The sequence below is a fragment of the Gopherus flavomarginatus genome, chromosome 4 (genome assembly GCF_025201925.1).
Source record: "Gopherus flavomarginatus isolate rGopFla2 chromosome 4, rGopFla2.mat.asm, whole genome shotgun sequence".
Lineage (NCBI taxonomy): Eukaryota > Metazoa > Chordata > Testudines > Testudinidae > Gopherus > Gopherus flavomarginatus.
The window spans coordinates 75,648,183-75,669,891 of NC_066620.1; the positions used below are offsets into that span (position 1 = coordinate 75,648,183).

Below are 21,709 nucleotides of genomic sequence, written 5' to 3' on the forward strand. Positions count from 1 at the left end.
CTGTCAGTTTCTAAACTTTGAATGAATTAGTGTTGGACTGAATGCGGTAAATAAACTAAAATGAAGAAAATATTCTCTTTACATCTGCAAAAGAGGATACTACTGTCAAAAGCTGGTTTGGCACATCAGCAAATTCTAGTGCTTAATAGTAACTTCCATCAGTTCAGTGGTTTGACTTTCTTTAAAACTTGGCCACAAATGTGATGCTTCATTTTTTATATAATTCATTTAAATGATTTTAATATATAATAGTAAGTTTAGGCCTTAACATACAGTTTTATTTTTAAGTTATAACAACCTATTTAAATTTAAAAAGTCAACCTTAAATTAAAAAATATATCATTAATTTTTATCTGCCCTAAACACCCCATTCAGAGTTTCTAGTTAATTATCTTTCTAAAGTGCAATTTATCTAAGAAAAGTCATTTTGGTTTTGTGCTCCTGATCTTACCTAGTTTCTAAACTATCATCTCTGACACACACAAGTCTAATGACATGCCTGTCATACTAGCTGTCAGGAACTCAACAGTCATTCAATCCATGATCCTCCTTTTGGTCTAACCACTGAGCTACAGGAGATCTTTATAGAATCAGAGAAATGTAGGACTGGAAGAGACCTCAATAGGTCATCCAGTCCAGTCCCTGCACTCAAGGCTGGACTCAAGGCAGGCATGTCTACTTCCTGACAATAATTTGGTTAAATTCAGGTATATTAACATGACTCTTCTTGTTTATTTGTTCCCGTCAGCTTGTACCTCCTTTTAAACCTCAAGTGACATCTGAGACAGACACCAGATATTTTGATGAAGAATTTACAGCTCAGACAATTACAATAACTCCACCTGAAAAATGTAAGTAAGTGTGAAAAGCGCTGTATAACTACAGTTGAGAAGATAGATTATCAATGTGTACATATTCTTCAAAGACTGATATGAAATAGGTTACTTGTTCTAATGGGGAAAGTGTTCTCACCCCTTTTAGTGGAACTTAATGTGGAACCATCTAAGAGTAGTTCTGTATGGCACAAGACTCCTTACAGTAAGCGTAGTAAGGTTACATATTTTTAGCCCATGAGATTTCTGAACAACCTCACAATTCCATAAATTATTTAATGAGGCAAATGCCTATTTCTAAGCATCTTGTTTGTTTGCTAATAAAGGCCCCAAATCATCAAAGTACTTAAGCACATGCTAGATTTCAAGCATATATATGTATACTCCCATTAACTCCAATGAAACAATTCCCATGTTTAAAGATGGTAGGCACATACTTAAATACCTTTCTGTAACAAGGCCAGAAAAGAGCACATGTTGCCACAGAGAACAGATATCTCCTGTCTAGACAGCCTGATTTATTTGTTTTAGATTAAATTCACTCCAATGCAGAGGCATCATGCCAGGCTCCATGCACAAGAACCCTTAATGCCATTATTAATTTAAGTGGTTCATTGCACCTTGTGCAGACCCTCTGCACTTGGGTGAGTTTCACTCTTCATACACATTGCATTTATCCTGTTTATCTACACATCTATAAATCAATATCTGATCATTCTAACTTATATTTAATAATAATAATAAATAATAAATAATAATAATAATAAAAGTTGTCACATGGGAAACAATATTCCAAACTTCAGTGATCAATATTTTAGATAGATTTCCTCTCTAAAAAGGTATTGGTTTTTATTACCTTTTGCATAACAAAAAAGTATGTGTATAATTATAGCATATGAAGGCAGCACACACTATACTTAAGGGTGAGTTCCTTTAGTTTGCCCCCCTTTTTTGGTGGCTTATAACTTTCTCAAATGCATTGCTTTTTACTCAGATTTTCTGGGCGTGGTGTGCCAGTCTAGAAGTGGGGGTTTTTAGAAGCTGGTTTTGAGTTCTGCATAATTTTTAAAAATAAAATAACCCCCCATCTTCTCCATGTATTTGAATGAGAATTTTTGTATATGCATAACTTTAAAAAACTGATCATATTTTGTTTAAATTTAGTTCAGTTTAGAGTATTTTGAAGCTATGAACTTTACACTTCAGGAGAAATGGACTATTTCTCCTGAAGTGTAAAGCAGGTGTGGTAAAGAAAGTTTGGGCATTATGAAGTGCTTCAGCTTTGAATTTAATTCTGGGCTGATCATCAGTTTCATGAATGTTTTAAGTTAAATGGCCTAGAGTGTGAGACAGTTCCAAGTTTAAGATTATCCCAGTTTTAAGACTGTACATAGTTTGAGAGAGCCCTGCATTTTAAACTGCTTTAGCTTTCACTCAGATGAAATCAATTGAATTTTTAAAAATTTTTTAAAAAATTGAAATTCAGCTGCACAAAGCACAGGTCAGGAGTGTGGTTAGATGACTAAAAGCTTACTGGTACTTTGCCAGTTCTCCTGCACGATGTTACAGGAGCCTGGAGACTGCTAACATTTTTGCTGAATTGCGGTAGCCCTACTGGCCCAAAAAGCAGCTCAGGTTCAGCATGTAACTCAGGTGTCTGAACCAACTACCCTTTTGTATGGTCTCACTTCCTTTTCTCTGCTATATTGTCAACAGAGCTGGAGGGTATGATGTAAGCATTCCTACAATAGTTCTGGGCCATGAGAAGAACAAGAAACAATGGTCTCAAGTTTCAGTGGGGAAGGTCTAGGTTGGATATTAGGAAACACTATTTCACTAGGAGCACGGTGAAGCACTGGAATGGGTTATCTATGGAGGCGGTGGAATCCCCTTCCTTAGAGGTTTTTAAGGCCCAGCTTGACAAAGCCCTGGCTGGGATGATTTAGTTAGTCCTGCTTTGAGCAGGGAGTTGGACTAGATGACCTCCTGAGGTCTCTTCCAATCCTAATTTTTTACGATTCTAAGATGGTCCTTATTTGGAGTTTTGAAAGTGTTTATATACCAATGCTAGAAGTCTAAATAATAAGATGGGTGAACTAGAGTGCCTTGTTTTAAATGAGGATATTGATATAATAGGCATCACAGAATCTTGGTGGAATGAGGATAACCAATAGGATAGGGGGAGAGGGATAGCTCAGTGGTTTGAGCATTGGCCTGCTAAACCCAGGGTTGTGAGTTCAATCCTTGAGGGGGCCATTTAGGGAACTGGGGTAAAAATCTGTCTGGGAATTGGACTAGATGATCTCCTGAGGTCCTTTCCAACCCTGATAGTCTATGATTTTATGACACAGTAATACCAGGGTACAAAATATATTGGAAGGACAGAATAGACCATGCTGATGGGGGAATAGCACTATATATGAAGGAAAGTGTAGAAGTAAAAATCTTAAATGAACCAAAAGGTACTACAGAATATCTATGGATAGTAATTCCATGCTCTAATCATAATATAGCAGTAAGGATATACTATCAACCACCTGACCAGGATGGTGATAGTGACTGTGAAATGCTCAGGGAAATTAGCAAGGCTATTAAAATAAAAAACTCAGTAGTAATGGGGGATTTCTACTGTCCCCCATATTGACTAGGTACATGTCACCTCAGGATAGGATGCAGAGAGAGTTTCTTGACACCTTAAATAACTGCTTCTTGGAGCAGCTAGTCCTGAAACCCACAAAGGGAGAGGCAATTCTTGATTTAGTCCTAAATGGAGCAAAGGATCTAGTCCAAGAGGTGAATATAGCTGGACTGCTTGGTAATAGTGACCATAACATAATTAAATTCAACAGCGCTGGAGCAGGGAAAACACCTCAGCAGTGCAACACTGTAGCATTTAATTTCAGAAAGGGGAACTACAGAAAAATGAAGAGGTTAGTTAAACAGAAATTAAAAGGTACAGCACCAAAAGTGAAATCCCTGCAAGCTGCATGGAAACTTTTTAAACAAACCATAATAGAGGCTCAATTTAAATGTATAATCTAAATAAAAAAAACATAGTACGAGCACCAAAAAAGTACCACAGTGGCTAAACAATAAAGTAAAAGAAGCAGTGAAAGGCAAAAAGGCATCCTTTTAAAAGTGGAAGTTAAATCCGACTGAGGAAAATAGCAGGGAGTGTAAACTCTGACAAATGAAATTTTAAAAATATAATTAGGACGGCAAAAAACGAATATGAAGAACAGCTAGCCAAACACTCGAAAAGTAATAGCAAAATGTTTTAAGTACATCAGAAGCAGGAAGGCTGCTAAACAAGCAGTGGGGCCATGGGACGATCAAGATGCCAAAGGAGCACTTAAGGACGATAAGGCCACTGCGGAGAAACTAAATGAATTCTTTGCATTGATCATCATGGCTGAGGATCTGAGGGAGATTCCCAAACCTGAGCCATTCTTTTTAGGTGACACATCTGAGGAACTGTCCCAGATTGAGGTGTCGGTAGAGGAAGTTTTGGAACAAATTGATAAATTAAATAGTAATAACTCACCAGGACCAGATGGTAGTCACCCAAGAGTTCTGCAATTTCACAACTGAGTTCCTTCAGAACTACTAACTGTAGTCTGTAACCTATCATTTAAATCAGCTTCTGTATCAAATAACTGGAGGATAGCTAATGAGATCATTTTTAAAAAGGGTTCCAGAGGTGATCCCGGCAATTACAGGCTGGTAAGCCTGACTTCAGTACTGGGAAAACTGGTTGAAACTATAGTAAAGAACAAAATTGTCAGACAAATAGATGAACATAATTTGTTGGGGAAGAGTCAACATGGTTTTTGTAAGGGGAAATCATGCCTCACAATTTTCTAGAATTCTTTGAGGGCAACAAGCATGTGGACAAGGGGGATATAGTGTACTTAGATTTTCAGAAAGCCTTTGACAGGGTCCCTCACCAAAGGCTCTTAAGCAAGTTTCCCTAGGATAACAGGGAAGGTCGTGTCATAGATTGGTAACTGGTTAAAAGATAGGAAACAAAGGGTAAGAATAAATGGTCAGTTTTTGGAATGGAGAAAGGTAAATCGTGGTGTCTCCCAGGGGTCTGTACTGGGCCCAGTCCTATTAAATATATTCTGGAAAAAGGGATAAACAGTAAGGTGGCAAAATTTGTAGATACAAAATTGCTCAAGATAATTAAGTCTCAGGCAGACTGCAAAGAGCTAGAAATGGATCTCTCAAAACTGGGTGACTGGGCAACAAAATGGTAGATGAAATTCAATGTTGATAAATGCAAAGTAATGCACATTGTAAAATATAATCCCAACTATACGTATAAAATGATAGGGTCTAAATTAGCTGTTCCCACTCAAGAAATATCTTGGAGTCATTGTGGATAGTTCTCTGAAAACATACACTCAATGTGCAGTAGCAGTCAAAAAAGTTGGACTTTTCAGCTTGGAAAAGAGATGATTAAGGGCGGATATGATAGAGGTCTATAAAACCACAACTGGTGTGGATAAAGTAAATAAGGAAGCATTATTTACTCTTAGTTCTTGTGTTATGAGGGGTCACCAAATGAAATGAATAGGTAGCAGGTTTAAAACAAACAAAAGTAAGTATTTTTTCCACACAGTTCAGTCAACCTGTGGAACTCCTTGCCGGAGGATGTTGTGAAGGCCAAGACACTAACAGGGTTCAAAAAAGAACTAGATAAGTTCATGAAGGATAGGTCCATCAATGGCTATTAGCCAAGATGGACAAGGATGATGTCCCTAGCCTCTGTTTGCCAGAAGTTGGGAATGGGCAACAGGGGATGGATCACTTGATGATTACCTGTTCTGTTCATTCCCTCTGGGGCATCTGGCATTGGCCACTGTCGGAAGACAGAATACTGGTCTAGATGGACCTTTATTGTGGACGTCCTTACAAGTGATCCTCCCCTGGCTGGTTACATCTACTTTAGAGATAGATTACATCTTGGTGTGGCATGAAGTGACTGCCTTGAACTAAAGAATCTTAGCCTGTACTTTGTCCCGATTAACGTCGATGTTACGCTGCTGATCAATTAGGGAACGTGCTCATTTAAAGTTGCGCAATGCTCCCTTATAATGTTTGGCAGTCGCCTGCTTTGTCCACTGCTTGCAGAAAGAGCAGCCCTTGAAGCTAGCTGGTGGGGGCTTGGAACCAGGGTGAGCCAGAAGCCCCCCATTAGCTCCCCTAAAGTCCTTGTGTGGCAGCTGCTCACCAGGCTATCAATTACCAGCAGTTCAGCTGTTCCTCCCCCCACTGCCGTGTGCAGCCTCCTGCTTGCTGTGCAGAGGGCAGGGGGGAAAGAGGGTGCTAATGTCAGGGTCACTCCCATTCCCTCCGCTCGAGTACCTTATCTCCACAAAGCGGGGGCAGGGGAGGAGATAGCATGCACGACAGGCTCAGGATGGAGGGAGCTTGCTGGAAACAACTGCTGTCTCAACTTGCTGATCTACTTAAAAAGGCAATGTACTTAGAATGGAGTCAGCGTACTTAAAGGGGCAATGTGCATGTCTCTCTCACACTGTGTGTGTCACTGTCTCTCTGCCATGCTAGCTCCCCTCCCTCCATTGCTGCTGCCTTGTACAGTGTGAGGCTACATTAACAATGTGTTAACCCTTGAGGGCTCAGCTGAGTTCTAGTTCGTCATTTAGCAGTAACGCATTCCCTGGGAAGTATCCTATCCTCTTACTTCACCACCTCAACCAAGCTTCACAATCATCATTGCTGTTTACAGTATTTTGTTTAAAATGTGTACTGTTTGCGTGCATGCATATACACACACACACACTCTACAGTATTTTATCTGGCAAAAAAAAATTCCCTGGAACCTAACTTCCCCCACCTTCATTTATATTAATTCTTAGGGGGAAATTGGGTTTGCTTAAAGTAGAATTTTTCAGGAACATAACTACAACAGTAAGCGAGGAGTTACTGTACAACTGTTAGTTGAAGAACCATTTTTCTTCACACTTGGCCTATTTTGTAGATCTCATTGAAATTTAAAAATCATATTGATTATTTTAAATACATCCTGTAACTTATGTTAAGTATGGTGATATAAAAAAGTATATACTGTGCTAGTTTAAACTTAAATATAAAAGGAGAGTATATTTGAAAGCATAAGCACAATGGGGCAGAATTAAGTATTCATTATTACCTCCACATTTATTCACTTCTGAGTACTTGATTACTCAAAGTTGCATTAATTCTAGATTCGCCTGAAATATACGAAGACATAAGTATGTCATTGAGGAGAACAATTTAAATTGGAGTCTCTAAAGATAGGTTTTTTTTAATATATATAATTTAGTGTGCGTTCCAGGAACTGTTGTAAAGCTAAATGTAACTATTTTCCAATTTAAAAAAAAAAATAGTATGTGAAACTTACATGAAGTGGTCACTCTTTTTTAAACATTTTTCCATTTTGAGATTATTACATGCTCTCACAGCAGTCTCCTTTTAAAGGATAGCAAATCTTTCAAAATAGACGAAACTTTAAATTTGATCACTGTAAAAATATAGTTCCCTGATCAATTTGAGAAATAGTTTGCTCACTAAGCCAATAGAGCAGTTTTCTCCTTAAGACAGCAGAGAGTTTTCTTCCCCATCTTTCCATCGCCCATATTGACTGGTCTGTAACTGGCACATGTTAACTGTTGTAGACAGCTGCAAAGATGCTTGGAATTATCAGGTGCTATTCTGAAGTAATACATACATATATAAAAGAAATAAACTATAAATATATACTTACATAAGAAAAGTCCCCCTCAAAACCACTGCCATTTCTACTGTGTGTGCACAAGCCTATGTCAACTGCATAATTTTTATCTGGTTTTACTTAAATTAGACCCATTTTATACAACAGTCACTGAAATAATGTTATTTAACAACACTTAGAAAATAAAATAATTTTGTGGTGAATAAATTAAAACATGAAGCTTTTCCCCTTCCACAGATGATGAGGATGGTATGGACTGCATGGACAATGAGAGGCGACCACATTTCCCCCAGTTTTCCTACTCTGCAAGTGGACGAGAATAACTTTTTTTTTTGTTCTGCTTCACTGTCATCTTAGTTTTATAACTGAAAACGATTCCTGAACATCACCACCAGTACTAGCCATGAAGATTGCAGGGGCACTTTCAGAGGTCATTCAAAATTGAAAAGTTCCCTCCCTCTCCAATAGGCCTTTTTGTTTTTTGCATGAAATTTTGTATCAGTCTGAGGTCTCCTCCTGTTGCTGCTCCCACTGTCTCAGTATAATAGCAACGTCAAGAAGTAATTTTGAAATCTTTTGAAGTGAGATGACTTAAATCCTCCATTGTATACAGTGGAGGCTAAAAGAAACATGTTGGTTCCCAATGCATTTTCTCATTTCTGCTAGAAGACAAATCAGAATTGTAATTAGTCTAAAAAGACGAGTTTATAATGTTTTCTTGCATCTGTTTGTGCTGGTCAGAACAAAGTAAGATAGAGGGTGGTGATGTAAATATGCAAGGTTTTTGTTAGGCATATCATTACTTGAAGCAGGTCTATGTCATTAACATCTGGCTGGAATGTGTTTGGGAAACATTTGAGAGAAGAACTTGTAACTGTTCATATATATAAATATATATATATTATTTTTTAATTACTGTTGGATGCTACAGAAGAAGCAGAAGGGCTGGGCTCACCCAGCCTGCCACTTAGACTTCCAGATTCATGTGCAATCATGGAGAATTGAACATTCTACATGCAAGAAACGAAGGCATAAAAGCAGCATTTGAAGTTGTTTAAAGGTCTTATCATTTGCACCAGATAACATCTTTCTCATGCTTTTCTCTGTCTTTCTTGATATACATCACCTCGGATGGCTGAAGAATGTAGACAGGCATAATGGTATTGCTTTGCACCAAAATTTGTGCACCAAGGTAAACACGCGTTTGCCATATTTGTTTTTATTTTGAGTTTGTGAATTAGCTTTTCTCCAGGTGTTTAACTCTGAATATATATATTTTTTGTTATACCGCGGTAGTATTTATTTTTAGTGATAAGGACTGTATGTGTCATGTTTGCAAATGCTGCTACATCTTAGAACAGGCTTACAGCAGTTTATTTTGTAATATAGGGAAGGACTGTACAAGCTGAAGAGAATAACGCACTTTTTCTCCCATGTGGAAATTTTAACAAGGCTCTGAAATTGTACATATTACTTAGAATTGGGCTTTTGTGGATGAAATACTGTCATAATTCTTTGGTGCTGTAGATGAGGACATTCCAACTCCATGTGCCAAGAGGTCAAAAATGCTATGTCTGTGCTCCACTAAAGTAATATAAAAGCCTGGCAGCACAGCAGAAATTTTTGATTTTATATGGAGAAAATACAAACAATTGAGACCACAATGATTTCAAGAAAAGCACTTTATTATAATTCTGCAAACAGTAGATTGATGGGAACATTTGCCCTGAACCAAGTAGGTAATGAAACCCAGCATGTGAAGTATGACTATGATAACTGACTGACTGAATTTAAACCATCATGGTAAACACCACACTGAAAGGAAAATGTTGTCTTTTCATTTCTGAAGATCTGTATTTAGCAGGATGTGTGCACAAACCTTAGCTTTGGTCTTCATTAAAGATCATTTTAATAATAAACCTTTTGGTGCTAGGAGTTGGAATATTCCAAAGTTGCCAGGAAGTGCAGTAAGGGTGAGTATGTGCCCTTGCTAATGACATCAGAAAACCCTGGGATTATTATTGAAGTACCTTGTTAGCTCCCATGTAGAATGTGATATCACAGAGTATTATTGATAGCATTGTATCACTTGGTAAATGACTTTTGAAAGAAGAAATGTTCATATGCAGATGCCTTATCCTCTTGCTGTTTAAAGTTTAGATATCTTAGCATGAAGATCACTGCTGGCAGTGGATGTGCTGAGGTGGTCAAGGGGTAGATGGGCATTTTAGCAAGGCAGCTAAGACAGACTCATTCAGATAATTTTTCATGTTTCTACCTAAGCAAAGTTTTATCTTTAATAATCAACAGATAAGAGGTGTATCTTTTTGTGTATGCACTAACCCAGGGGTAGGCAACCTATGGCACAAGTGCCAAAGGCGGCACACGAGCTGATTTTCAGTGGCACTCACACTGCCTGGGTCCTGGCCACTGGTCTGGGGAGCTCTGCATTTCAATTTAATTTTAAATGAAGCTTCTTAAACATTTTAAAAACCTTATTTACTTTACATACAACAATAGTTTAGTTATATATTATAGACAGAACCCTTCTAATGTATTACCGGCATGCAAAACCTTAAATCAGAGTGAATAAATGAAGACTTGGCATAGCACTGCTGAAAGGTTGCCGACCCCTGCACTAACCACATATGATCTCATCCTATCACCTTGTAACACTACTCCTCTTTAGAGAATGGCACTTCAGAGGGAAAGGTGCACAATAAATACATCACATTCTGCACCTTTTTCTAAAAATTTTGACACTGAAATAGTGATGGTTTAAATGAACTAATTAGAGCATTGAATAGTTCTCTAGAAATGCCTCATAGATGCAGACAAACTGTGTTGATTAAATATCTCCAATATATGCCTCCATTCTAATATTCAGTTTCTGTTAGCAATAAATACCTTGTGCATTTCTTGAAGTTAAAGAGAAGCCAGGGTTGTGCTTCGGGCTGTTTCCTCATGTGTAGGGCAGGCCCTGTGGCTAGATCATTATTGCTTATGTAGTTGGAATTTAGTTTGCAGTAAATATCAATTAGTGAATTATTTGACAATTTTAAGACTTCACTCTGAATTGCATAACCTGTCTCAACAATTACCGTTATCAAGTTTATTACTGACACAGTTAATACTAACTGAATGCTGCCTGGAGTTTGGGAATTCCTGACTTCTGCTACCAGTGTTAGAAACAGACAAAAGAGAAATCTTAAAGCTGTGCTGAGAGAGATAGCTGAAGCATCTCTCTCTTCTGCTTGTCCTCAGCTGTAGTTTGGATTTGGACAGCAGTCGGTAGCTGGTACCTTAAGCCTTCCAGTCATAGTACATTTCAGACTTTGACTCCAGCTTGTACTGTCTTCCTTGACATACAGTATGCCCTCTTATACTGCAGCCATCTTTGAGGAAATGTCATTTCTGTTTGGATTTTGGCAGTTTTGCACACAGCTTTGCTTTCCACACTAATCCAATACATTCCTGTTGCTAAAGGAACATATATTCCAGTATTGTTTTACATTTTTCTTTTGACATGTCATGTCATCTTTATTTGTGGCTTCTTAAAGCTGACTGTTCTTGCAGGGGCCATGTGCTTCTCCTAGAGTACAAAAGTAAGGTCCTTCCTTACTAACTGCAGGGTCTATATGTTACACCTCAATGTACACACTTTGCTGCTACTGTTTGTACTGTCTACAGTAGAATTTCCTTATCTTGCTCCTGGTAGTGCATTACAGGCAAGCATGAAATGTAAAGTATTTATTTAAATAAAAAAACCTCTAAATTGGTAAATGAATTACCTCCCTGTAGCTTTAGAGTTTGACATTTCTTGATCTTGCTAGTGCTTTCGTTAGATACATGCAAGATCTAGTCATGTGGTTAAGGATATTAAGCAGACAACTATGAACCCAAGAAACCATATTACTGTTGGTCATACTTAAAACTGTTTATTTCCTTAAGTATATGACCCACAAGGATGTGAAATAACTACAAGAAACTGTTTTTGTACGCTGTACATCCTTAGTTTTTACATGTATATGATAGGGATGCACATTATTTTCCTTCGTACAGACAGCTTAAATAAAGCACTATGTCAATCTGCTACTTCTGTGTTTATTAATGCTGCTTTTGTTCTGAAGTTTTGTAAATACATATGTTGAAGTTAGCTGCAAATGAAGTATTTTTTATATTGGATATTATATGTAGGATAAAATTCTTAGCTTATGCCATATAAGGTGGTGAAAATCTGCTTTAGTTTTTCATTGTATTGCAAATCAGATGATATCTCAAGTGTGAGCGTTAGTTTAAACATTATTGATCATGACATCTAGTACTTTTTTTAATTTCAGGAAGATCATCCAGTTCTGAAATCTGAAAGGCCCCCACCTAGTTTATTTTTATAAAATATGTACATCATGATTTCCCTTTTTTATCATGCATGGAATAATCGGATGGCCCGTTACCTTGCTGTACAGTCTCATTGATAAATGTACAACCTTTAATTTGACATCTTTCAAATCCAATTTCTATCACTTAAAGTCAACATCTACTCCTGCAAAAAGCACCAAGCTTCTTATGACTCAGCTAAATGTAGCAATGGTTTTACTAGTTGTATTTAAATAAGAAAATGTATGTTGTTCTAAAGGCTTTGAATTAGCTTGGATTACTTTGGTCACCTAATGGTTACACAGGCCTCTCTCTTTACGGAAGCATAGATCACTACAGAGTGTACTTTAAAGAAGCTTCAGGATGTGATCAGAGTCATACAGGATGCTACTACCACATGAGTTGAGGCGAATTTCACCTACCTTACTTCTGCAGTTCACGTGAATATAGACGGTTGTTCCAGCTTTATGCAGGCAATGTGAATTTCATCTTTAGAGAGATGCTCCATGCAAGTGTTTGTTCTGTAAATACATATTTATTAAGGTATGTTAGTGGTTTAATCACCTAGGAAAGAATTTCTCTGGTCTGTGAAAGCTAATTTTTACAAAATTTGATTTGAGTGCTAACCAAGAGCTCATGCAAATTACTTCATATTATAAAACACTTAGCATTAGACTAGAACTTAACTGAGGGAATCTTGTGCAAGGCGGTTTAAAGGAAAAAATTTCCAGTTAGCTATATATCTTGGAAACTCTCTATGCCTTCCCCTTAAATATGCTGGTCACCCTTAGTAATAAGGTATTATATGCCAAAAGATAACTGCACAGCTTCCCCTTAAATTCAAAATGAGACACACACACAAAAAAATCCAGGTAAATTTATTGGTATTCACATATGTAACAAGACACATATGATAGAATAAATTACAAAATATATTTAAAATATTTTCTTAAATTACACAAACTAAATGTTAAATCCATCCTGTGCACCTGCTGTCTTAACTTGATCCTGCGCCGAAGCACTTGGGAAAACTCACATGCTGGAAGTCTTATTTCAAACTTTGGAAAGGTGCTTGCATTTAAATCATTACAAGTTTTTGAATGCAATGTGTGAAACAGCTAAAGTAAATCAACTGAACTTAACCAGCAAAAGTTTTCTTTCACTTGAAACATTGCTTTGGGTCAGCATTCAGACTGGTACACAGGGTAACTGAAAGATAAAAATAAAAAATGGGTTTAATAAATAGCTTGTGTTTCATAGAGTTACTTGAATTTCTAATTTGTTTGTCTCTCGTCTTCCTGTGGTTAGGTTAAGTTCTCAGAAAAGAAATTCATCAGTGGTTACAAATGTGGTAATACTATGTAAACAAATGCTGTTTCAAAGTTATACTTCCTGTGGACCTGCTGTCCTTGGCTTTTTCCAAGATCAAAAATCTTACAGGTAGTAAGAACATAGTCATTTGATTCCTGAAAAACAAGATCTCCATGAGGTCTAGACACTGTTCATGTTTAGCAGTAAGTAAGAGCTCTTGCTTTAGGGCACGTCTAAGGTACTGCCCTTTCTCCTTTCCAAGAAAGAGGAGGCAGGTTTGTGCAATTACTGTGAATTGTTCAGACTGTAGATAGCGAGGGCTGCCTTCTCAAAACAGGAAGCTGCTTCTGTTCTGTTAAGAAACCTCTGGTGGGAAGACTAATTTGCAAGTTTTCAGTTCTTCCTAGCTATTGTGTGTATGTAAACACTTGCATTTCAGTACTTAGTTAATGGTGGTCCAATGAACAGATTTAAGCTGGGATACCTATCTAGAATGAAACTCTGAATTAGATTACATTTTGATCAAAGATGTTTCATGTAAATTGTGAAAAAGGCCACTTAGAATAGCTGTAAGAACATCAGAAATTTGTCTTTAGATGACTGAAGCTTTTATTGAAAATTTATAAGGTAATTAGGACTTGATTTGCTCCTAGAATTCAGAAGGCACTGGATTAAGCAAGGAGAATTCTGCTATTTAAGAAGATGTGGCCTATTTAGAGAAGCCAATAATCTGGTAAACAAGCAGTCTAGTAAGGCAGTTGAGGGGAGAGAATAGTTATGTACCCCTCAATACAGTGCCCAGAACTAACCTAAGGAACAATGTCAGATGGGTCTATCGCAATCCAACTGTTTTTTATGCTGTGTATATTATTCCACCTTCATATACCATAACGAGGGAGGGAGCCAAACAGCTTCTCTCTGATAGTTGGGTATGGACAAAGCTCAGCATTATTGCTGGTGCTCCTGATTTGGGAGCAATAGGAGTTCAGAGCAGAAGCCAGATTTTCAAAACTGGGAGCTTAAATGCCATGATTAGGTACCTACTTCAGTGGCCTTTTAAAAGTACTCAGCACTTTTAGAAATCCGGCCACTTACGTAGGTTTGTAAATAGGGCTTTTGGACCCTAATTTTGGGCTCCTTGTTTTGAAGCAGTTTATTTGTAAAAGACAGAAGTTAAGGACTTCATGCAGGAATTAGTGGCTGTGTCATACCAGACCAGATGATCATAACAGTCCCTTCTGGCCTTAAAATCTGTGAATGAAGATCATGGCCTGAGAGCATCTTAGACAGAGGCCTCGTCCAGACTACCCGCCGTATCGGTGGGTTAAAATCGATTGCTCGGGGATCGATATATCGCATCTAATCTAGACGCGATATATCGATCCCCGAGCGTGCTTATATCGATTCTGGAACTCCATCAACCCCAACGGAGTTCCGGAATCGACACGGAGAGCCGCGAACATCGATCCCGCGCGGTGTGGACGGGTGAGTAATCCGATCTTAGATATTCGACTTCAGCTACGTTATTCATGTAGCTGAAGTTGCGTATCTAAGATCGATTTCCCCCCCCTAGTGTGGACCAGCCCAGTGAGTGGTGTACCAAGCAATTGACGATATTTAACCCATTTGCAGCTATGTGAGAGACAGTTGTAAAGAACATGCTTTGAGTTTCTTGACAGGAAGAAACAAAGGGAAATCAGAAGGACCATGGCTAATTAAATTCAACCTGTATCAGAGAGAGGGGATTGAGGAGTTAAAATTCTCTGCTGGGCTGTGGGACAAATATTTTCAAAATAATTATTTGTAACTTAAAACTTCCAGAACCTTTACTACATTGTGAGCAAGTTGCTATAATAAAATAACATGGTGCCACCCTCAGTCATAAGGGAACAGCTAGTATTACTTGTAAAGTGTAAAAGCAGCAAAGAATCCTGTGGCACCTTATAGACTAACAGATGTTTTGGAGCATGAGCTTTTGTGGGTGAATACCCACTTCCTCAGATGCATGTAGCGGAAATTTCCAGGGGCAGGTATATATATGCTAGCAAGCAAGCTAGAGATAAAGTGTGTAGTTCACACTGACCACTTTCTCCAGCATTTAAAACCTCTTAACTTGTAATAGTACCAATCAGGTGCTTAACACATTGTAGAAGGTGCTAAGAGCCCTCAAGTCCCATTCCTTGTGGTAGCTGAACAACTAGCAGGACTGGCCTTTTTGTTAAATCAGTAAAATACCAAGAACTTGTCCAGCAAATGTTAGACTATTTCTGTGGAAAAAAGATTTTCCGAACCCTGTAGGCCAGGCAGCATCTTTAACATTAGACACTTTTGTGGCCTTTAAATGCTAAGAATAAGGGACATATTAACATAGGGTTAGAGTGTAATGGAAGTAACTTGTCTGTTAAGGCAAATACCAAATACAGATGCTGAATGTAATACTCAATTTTTGTTTTCCTCACTTGTGTAACCGGATTAAAATGTAACTAGCCATTTTAAAAAGCTGGATTGAATTTACAGCACAAAAAGTAGTGTATACTCGGGAATATGAATATAGGTAGTTTAGCATTATTGGTACCAGTGTGACCAAGCTGTCCAAGAGTGAGATGATTTACATGTTGACAGCCCTAGTTTACATGTCATTTGACAGGTGATTAAAAAAATTAACAGTACGATTAATTGCATTGTTAAACAATAATAGAATACCATTTATTTAAATACTTGAAAATGTAGAAAACATCCAAAAATATATTGTTACAACACAGAATAAGAAGTGCACAGTGCTCATTTTATTACCAATACTTGCTCTGTAAAAACTAAATAGTATTTTTCAATTCACCTAATACAAGTACTGTAGTGCACTCTCTTTTTCGTGAAAGTCTAACTTACAACTGTAGAATTATGTACCATAAAACCTGCATTCAAAAATAAAAATGTAAAACTTTAAAGCCTACAAGGCCAATTAGTCTTGTTCAGCCAATCACTCAGACAAACAGGTTTGTGTAAGTTTGCAGAAGATAATGCTACCTGCTTCTTGTTTAAAACGTCACCTGAAAGTGAGGTCAGGTGTTCTCATAGCACTGTTGTAGCTGGCATTGCAAGATATTTACATGATAGATACACTAAAGATTCATATATCCTTTGATGCTTCAGCTACCATTCCAGAAGACGTGTCCATGCTGATGACAGATTCTGCATGATAACGATCCAAAGCACTTTGGCCCGATGCATGTTCATTTTCATCATCTGAGTCAGATGCCACCAGGAGGAAGTTGGATTTTCATTTTTGGTGGTTTGGATTCTGTAGTTTCCACATCACAGTGTTGCTCTTTTAAGACTTCTGAAAGCATGCGCTGTACCTTGTCCCTCTCAGATTTGGAAGGCATTTCGAATGACAAGTTTCAGAGTAGCAGCCGTGTTAGTCTGTATCTGCAAAAAGAACAGGAATACTTGTGGCACCATAAATTGAATGCTGTAGTTACCTTTTTAGAAATTTCACACTGGTATCTTTGCATTTTGTCAAATTTGCAGTGAAATTGTACTTAAAATGAACAGCATGTGCTGGATCATCAGCCGAGACTGCTATAACATGAAATATATGGCAGAATGCAGGTAATACAGAGCAGGAGACATACCATTCTCCCCCAAGGAGTTCAGTCACAAATTTAATTAACATTTTTTTTAAAACGAGCGTCTTCAGCATGGAAACATGTCCTCTGGAATGGTGGCCAAAGCATAGAAGGGGCATACGAATATTTAGCTTATCTGGCAGGTAAATACCTTGCAATGCCGGCTACAAAAGTGCCATGCAAATGCCTGTTCTCACTTTCTGGTGACACTGTAAATTAAAGGAGGGCAGCATTATCTCCTGTAAACGTGAACAAACTTGTTTCTTTTAGCAATTGGCTGAACAAGAAGTAGGTTCCTGAAGTTTTACATTGTTTTGTTTTTGCATGCAGTTATGTAACAAAAAAACTACATTTGTAAATTACACTTTCACAAGAGATTGCATTTCAGTACTTGTATGAGGTTAATTGAAAAATACAATTTTTTGTTTATCAAAAATAATATAAGATGAGCACTGTACAGTTTGTATTGTGTTCTAGTTGAAATAGATATTTAAATATGTAGAAAAACATCCAATAATATTTCATAAATTTCAGTTGGTGTTCTGTTTAGTAGTTTAACAGTGCAATTAATTGTGATTAATTTGTTAATCATGTGACCTTAACTGCAATTAATTGACAGCTCTAATGTAAACCTGTTCTTCGTTTTCCGATATTGACCTCTATTCATACCAATATTAAATACAGCAATTGCTACAATTTTAAAGAAAAAAGCAGTTTCTGCTATAGGATCACATACAAATTTGAATAATAATCATAGGGGCCAGCCTTCAATCTCCATTTTAGACCACAAGACAAATGTCTTTCTCTACCTAAAACCTTATTTATGTAAAAATCTGCATTAAAGTTTTAGTGACTAGTCCTCATTTTTTCCTGTCCATCCAGGTTCCTACCTTGTCCCCATCAGCATCCACGTATGAGCTTCATGCCTCTATCTGCCTCATGAAATAAAGAGTTAGTGACATTTCAGTTGCACATATTCAAAGTTGCAAATGAAATATGCAACAATAAATTTAGCTGAAAGAGTACTGTGTACAATTAAAAAATTCAGGCCAGACTTTCAAGCAATCTGAACAGCTACTGATATATCATAATGGGATTTAAAAGAATTATATATTGAACACTCAGAAATGCAGGTGGCTACGGTACTGGGCATTTCTTAAAAAATGCTCTGTACTTACTGAATGAAACATCATCCATACCCCCTCCCCCACACATACACACCCCAAAACCCCCAAACCCCACAACTATTGGGCTTTTTTTTAATCTTCAAATAGCAACAAGCACTAAGTAGCAGCACCTCTTTGGGATTAGATGATCAAGGCTCACCTTGCACATTATGTACAGCAAAGATCAGCAATGTTAACCAGCATCATTGTGACACCACCACTCTTGGTTACTATTATTTTTTATGGACATGGCAAGTATTTGGTTCTGGTATTGTGATCAATTTAAATATGAAATGTGGCATCATATGAAGTCTCAAAATAGAATCAATAGTGCCATATACTCAAAATTATTGCTTTTGAACAAAATACAAGAAGCTTAAAGGAATTCATATTTATCTGGACTTAAAATATCCAACTTATAATGAATTGTCCTTTGTTTCCTTTAAACATTTGCCTTGTGCACCATACAGTTCTGCTAAGCTATGTTCCTGTTCCCATGGATCCAATATTATTTAAAAACACATCAGCTGGATAACAGGTTCTTGTTTTGCAGGAATAAATTTTTAAAAAGTCACCAACCTTCTTTCCTTCCAAGTCTCCCTGTTTGGCTGCACTACTTTCTACTTCACAGAGGTGTTACAACCAGTACATTAGACTGAAGTACTTTAAGATCTACTGCTGAAAACTGCTAGGTGGTGGTGGTAAAAAGCCTTGACTGCAGCACACGTTCCCTATTTTAACAAATGCATCTTTTACAACTGCAAAACAGACTTTCAGTGGTAACAATATTCAATGTAGTTAGCAGCACAACATATAGAAGGTAGTCAGGGTTGTGTACTGCTGCCCATCTGCTTTCTAACTGAATATCTTCCACATCTCAGAGTCCTTAGTGGGCTTCAGAGAGTCTCTGGCTCTCCTTGGTGCAGGGTTATTTCACTTTCTCTTAATGCAACATCTTCAGCTTCTAAAGAGCTCAAACATGAAACAGTGATTGCCATTAAATTTGCCAACGTCTACAGGTGAATCTGAGGTAGGACAGTAATTTATTCTAGATATAGTGAAAATTGGTAACTTGGGTGCTCTAGTCAGCATTAAAAAGACAACATTTTCCCATGGTTACCACACTGATAATGTGTGTTTTTATTTAGTTCTAGGTTAAAGCATGCTGGTATTTGCCATGCACATGCTAATACTAGCCTACTTTGGGGTGAACAATAGCATGATTAAAACACTGATTTTCCTTTCATGCTGCAGTTTGGTACTACAAATTCCCTCTCTTGGTCCTGTTCATGTTAATGAAAGTCCAAACTTCACGTATGAACCCAGAAACTTGCTCTGTTCTTGAGCCAGAGGGCTTGGTATCACAGTGATACGGTCAAATCAGTTAATTTACTTAGTCACAGAAACAAAGGCTTCATTATGTGCTAGATTTGGAGACAACCTTGAATTCAGCAGTTCAGTTACAGTTTAAAAAGTCACGATTCTTTTCCTCCTTTCCAAAGTAGTGAATGATTAAAGGGGCAGCATCCAACTTAAAAATCAGTGTCTGAAAAATGTTACTTTTAACAGTAATGGGCAGACTACACCCTACATAAGAAAGGCCTAAATCCTGCCATTACTTGTGCTAGGGTAGACTGCTGTGCCCATACAGATCCCCACTGACAGACTGCACAGGGGAAACAGTGAACTGTCTCCCTTGTTTGGGTGGGTTTTCACACTGCAACAGGGGAGGCAAAAAACTTTTTATGTAAACAGGGAAATGAGATTGCAAACCCAGAACCGGGGGGGGGGAGAGGGTCTCAGGCATTACAACCTAAAACTAGAGTTTTCAAGATGATTATGTTTCAAGTTGAGAGGCAGTTCTGCGTTTTAATACTACATGCTAATGATGTTAAACAAGGAATTTTCTGTTGCCTACTATCATATGACATGAAGGATGAAACAAAAATTTCTGATTGGAATTAATGACACAAGTAGTATTTGTTCTGCTTAGCTGCATCTCACAGCATTTTCTTAGTTGTACCCACACCGATTAAACCTACACTCAATCATCAACTGCCCTGCCATCCCCTTTAATCAATGAATTATTTCTGTACTCTGAAGATTGTATTTCATGGTGGTTTTCTTTCTTGATGGCTGCAGGACATTTCCCTATGATTTTCTTTTCTCTTGTTCCCAGTATTGGCATGGTACCTGTGTGCGCAGGAACTGCACCTCCTCTGTTAGCATCTGCCTCTCTCTGAAGAGCTGATTCTGTTTGTTGAGTAACTCCACTAGCTGCTGGGCAGTGGTTTGGCAATGCTTATCAAGCTGGTGTAACCTGGATAAAACAGAGAATAGGATACAGCAGGGCTCTGGAATTTACCACAAGGGCTTTGATATGAACCCACAAGAGCACAGTTTATATATGACAATAGAGTTCAGCTTGGTCATCATGCTGGAGTGAACTGTTCTGCAGAGGATATTTAATATAGTTCATCTCCATCCCTTAAAGAAGAGCATTTTAAAATGTTTTCTATTTTCAATTAAAAGCTGAAGGGCTAACAAATTAAACAGAACCCACATGCTAGTATGTGTATTTCAGAATTGCATATATCATATTCCTCTCCTACTGGAAAAGGAGTCAACGGGATATTACAGTTGCAGGGCTTCTGCCTTCAGAATGCAACAGAATCAGCATCGCTGGAAACTTCCTACATCAACACTAATCCAGACAGCTAATAAAATCCAAGCTCACCAATTGTGTGATACCATATCACACCCAACCTGGACATACTGCTTTTCACAACCTACACTGAGTCCCAATGCTCCTCCCAGGAAGCAACATTCATTTAGCTTCTCCAAATAAGCCTGGTCTTAACTAAAAGAGGGGGAAGAGATGGTTTGAAACTGGTCAATGAACTTTGAATACAGTGACAGGGATTCCTAGGGGAATAAAATGGTGAATAAGACTGAAAACACAAAAGCCTGGTCTATAATTAGGGTTGGAAGGATTAGATTTTTGTTGGTAAATGTTGATTTCATCACATACACACAAATGGGGAAAAAAAATTCAGTTGCCGATAAACTTAGAGATAGGCAATGTATGAAAAATGCTGCTTCAGAACTTGCCAAGCGTATCGATAATAGGAAAAACAGGCCTCAGGAACTTTTACCGCTGTGTCATGAAAAACCCAATCACTCCTCTAGCTCTATAGTGCCAGTCTATCAGGTGGAGTGCCAGCCAGCACCCTTCTCAGGGAATAGTGAAAAAGGAAAAAACTGCTATTTCCTGCCGTAAGGAAAGTAAAAAGCAAACAAGCTGGAAGTTGTATTTAAACAAATGCACTTCACTTGCTCAAGTTCATGGATACTTTCCTGGAGTAGTGTTCAGTAAGTTTTATGATGAATTATGAAAACCAAAAAACCTCAATAAAATAGACTCTAAAATGACAAAGCAGACGAATACAAAGGGATTATTATTTGCATTGCCTGAGCTCCCAAAGGTCCTAATCAGAAAGGGGCCATTCCTGTGCTCGGTGCTGTATTAGGAGGAGACAGTCACTGTACAAAATGGATATCAGGAGGGAACAAGTGGCACACAGGGCCACTATAACAGGTGGTGTCTGAAAGCAGTCACGATATGGCTCAACAATAAAGTCTTGAGTACAGCTAGAG

At 37.8% G+C, this 21,709-nt stretch overlaps 2 protein-coding genes across 12 annotated transcripts in view; one reads left to right on the forward strand and one right to left on the reverse strand.

The window, feature by feature from the left end:
* AKT3 (AKT serine/threonine kinase 3) overlaps nucleotides 1-21,709 on the forward strand; it is a 336,511-nt gene that overhangs the window by 282,981 nt on the left and 31,821 nt on the right. The window contains exons 13-14 of the mRNA XM_050950427.1: nucleotides 749-851; nucleotides 7,810-12,472. Coding sequence (XP_050806384.1) covers nucleotides 749-851; nucleotides 7,810-7,895 — 189 coding nt within the window. The 3' untranslated portion in view covers nucleotides 7,896-12,472. The remainder of the gene's footprint in view (nucleotides 1-748; nucleotides 852-7,809; nucleotides 12,473-21,709) is intronic.
* SDCCAG8 (SHH signaling and ciliogenesis regulator SDCCAG8) overlaps nucleotides 12,953-21,709 on the reverse strand; it is a 147,573-nt gene continuing 138,816 nt past the window's right edge. For 4 of the 11 annotated variants that reach the window (XM_050950399.1, XM_050950396.1, XM_050950397.1 and 1 more), the window contains 3 exons: nucleotides 20,246-20,372; nucleotides 17,777-17,822; nucleotides 12,953-13,158 (listed from right to left, as the gene is read on the reverse strand). In XM_050950399.1, the coding sequence (XP_050806356.1) occupies nucleotides 17,787-17,822; nucleotides 20,246-20,372 (163 nt within the window). In that variant the 3' untranslated portion in view covers nucleotides 12,953-13,158; nucleotides 17,777-17,786. Of the gene's footprint in view, nucleotides 13,159-14,851; nucleotides 16,687-17,776; nucleotides 17,823-20,178; nucleotides 20,373-21,709 lie in introns of those variants that run through there. The other 7 variants (XM_050950391.1, XM_050950388.1, XM_050950393.1 and 4 more) reach the window with 6 other exon arrangements.